The sequence below is a fragment of the Buceros rhinoceros genome, unplaced genomic scaffold (assembly GCF_000710305.1).
Source record: "Buceros rhinoceros silvestris isolate BGI_N320 unplaced genomic scaffold, ASM71030v1 scaffold20618, whole genome shotgun sequence".
NCBI lineage: Eukaryota > Metazoa > Chordata > Aves > Bucerotiformes > Bucerotidae > Buceros > Buceros rhinoceros.
Window position 1 is genome coordinate 11,559 of NW_010426586.1, and position 1,271 is coordinate 12,829.

At 60.3% G+C, this 1,271-nt stretch overlaps 1 protein-coding gene across 1 annotated transcript in view; it reads right to left on the reverse strand.

Moving 5' to 3' along the window:
• PTPN7 (protein tyrosine phosphatase, non-receptor type 7) overlaps window positions 1-1,271 on the reverse strand; it is a gene marked incomplete at its 5' end in the record, with an annotated part of 7,540 nt that overhangs the window by 5,841 nt on the left and 428 nt on the right. Inside the window, 2 exons of the mRNA XM_010141577.1 lie at window positions 134-210; window positions 866-950. Of these exons, the coding sequence (XP_010139879.1) occupies window positions 134-210; window positions 866-950 (162 nt within the window). The remainder of the gene's footprint in view (window positions 1-133; window positions 211-865; window positions 951-1,271) is intronic.

The window sequence follows — 1,271 nt, forward strand, 5'->3', positions numbered from 1 at the left end:
GACAGTCAGTGTCCTGGCATGTGGGTCCCAGTGTGGCACCTGCAGCACCGAGGAGTTTGAGCCTCAACCTTGTGAGCCCATGGGCTGCGGGACCTGGGGGACCACCTGCTCTCCAACCAGGCACAACACTCACCGTGATGTAGTTGGCATTTATGTAGCTGTCTTCCTCCTGGTTCCCTGCCCTCCGGAGGCAGACCCGGCTCTCAGGATCTGGAAGACATGGCAGGCATTACCCCAGGGCCACTTACTTTCAGAGCCTGGCTGTGCCCATCCTCCCTACCTCAGCTCCAGAGGCTGGAGGTTGAGTCCTCCAGCTCCACGCCATGCTCAGAGCTGTCTGCACCCTCCCTTGGGCCTCTTCTTGCTCGACTTCACCCTCACTACCATGGCCAGGTACAAACAGCTGTGCCCAAACATGCCCCGTACCGCAGTGAGCATGGGGTAACCCACCCACCAGGCAATGCTCCCCCAGGGCCTTCCACCAGTGCCTGACTAGAGGCTGAGCGACTCCTCCTATAATGTTCCCAGCCTTTAGTCCCCTAGTGACATGTCCTTAGGACAGATAAGACCCCGCGGTGGCAGGGGGCATCCAGGCTGGGCTGTCACACCCTGGGAATACAGCCCAAGGAGTAGCTCCCCATGTACCACCCAATACCACAGTGTACATCCCTGCAGCACAGCGCCCAGCTCCTGCAACATGGGGAGCAGGAGCGAGCCTGGTGGGAACACCAGGAGCACCCAGGAGCGCCCATCCCAGTGCCAGGGCTGCTCTCAGTCACCCTTCTCCCATGCACCCCCACCCCTGCCAACCCTGGGCACATGGCAGCTGGGCAAATGTGAGGCAAAGGGATGAAGCGGCGCATACTGGGGAGGATGGTTTTGTATCTGTCCTTGGAGGCACGTCCAGGGATCTCCAGCTCCTCTGGACTGACAAAGTTGGGTGGGATTTTCTGCAAAGGGAGAGAACAACTGTGAGGAAAACCCCGTTGCTGCTGCTTGTGTCCCCGTAGTCGCGACAGAGCTGGTTCTGCAGGCAACGGGAGGTTGACCCAGGGGACCCAGCAGCATCACCAGAGATGTCAGCTCCTGGGATGTGCCCTGTCCTTCCTCTAGATGTGGTGGGACACCTTCTAGAGAGGTCACCTTGGGGGAAGAGCTCGGCATGGGAGGTCAGGGCAGGCTTTCCAGAGACACAAACAGAACTTGGGTGCCCCAGGGGGGAGGCAGCCAGGGCACACCCAGGGCACCCCTCTCCTCTGTGTGCCCACATC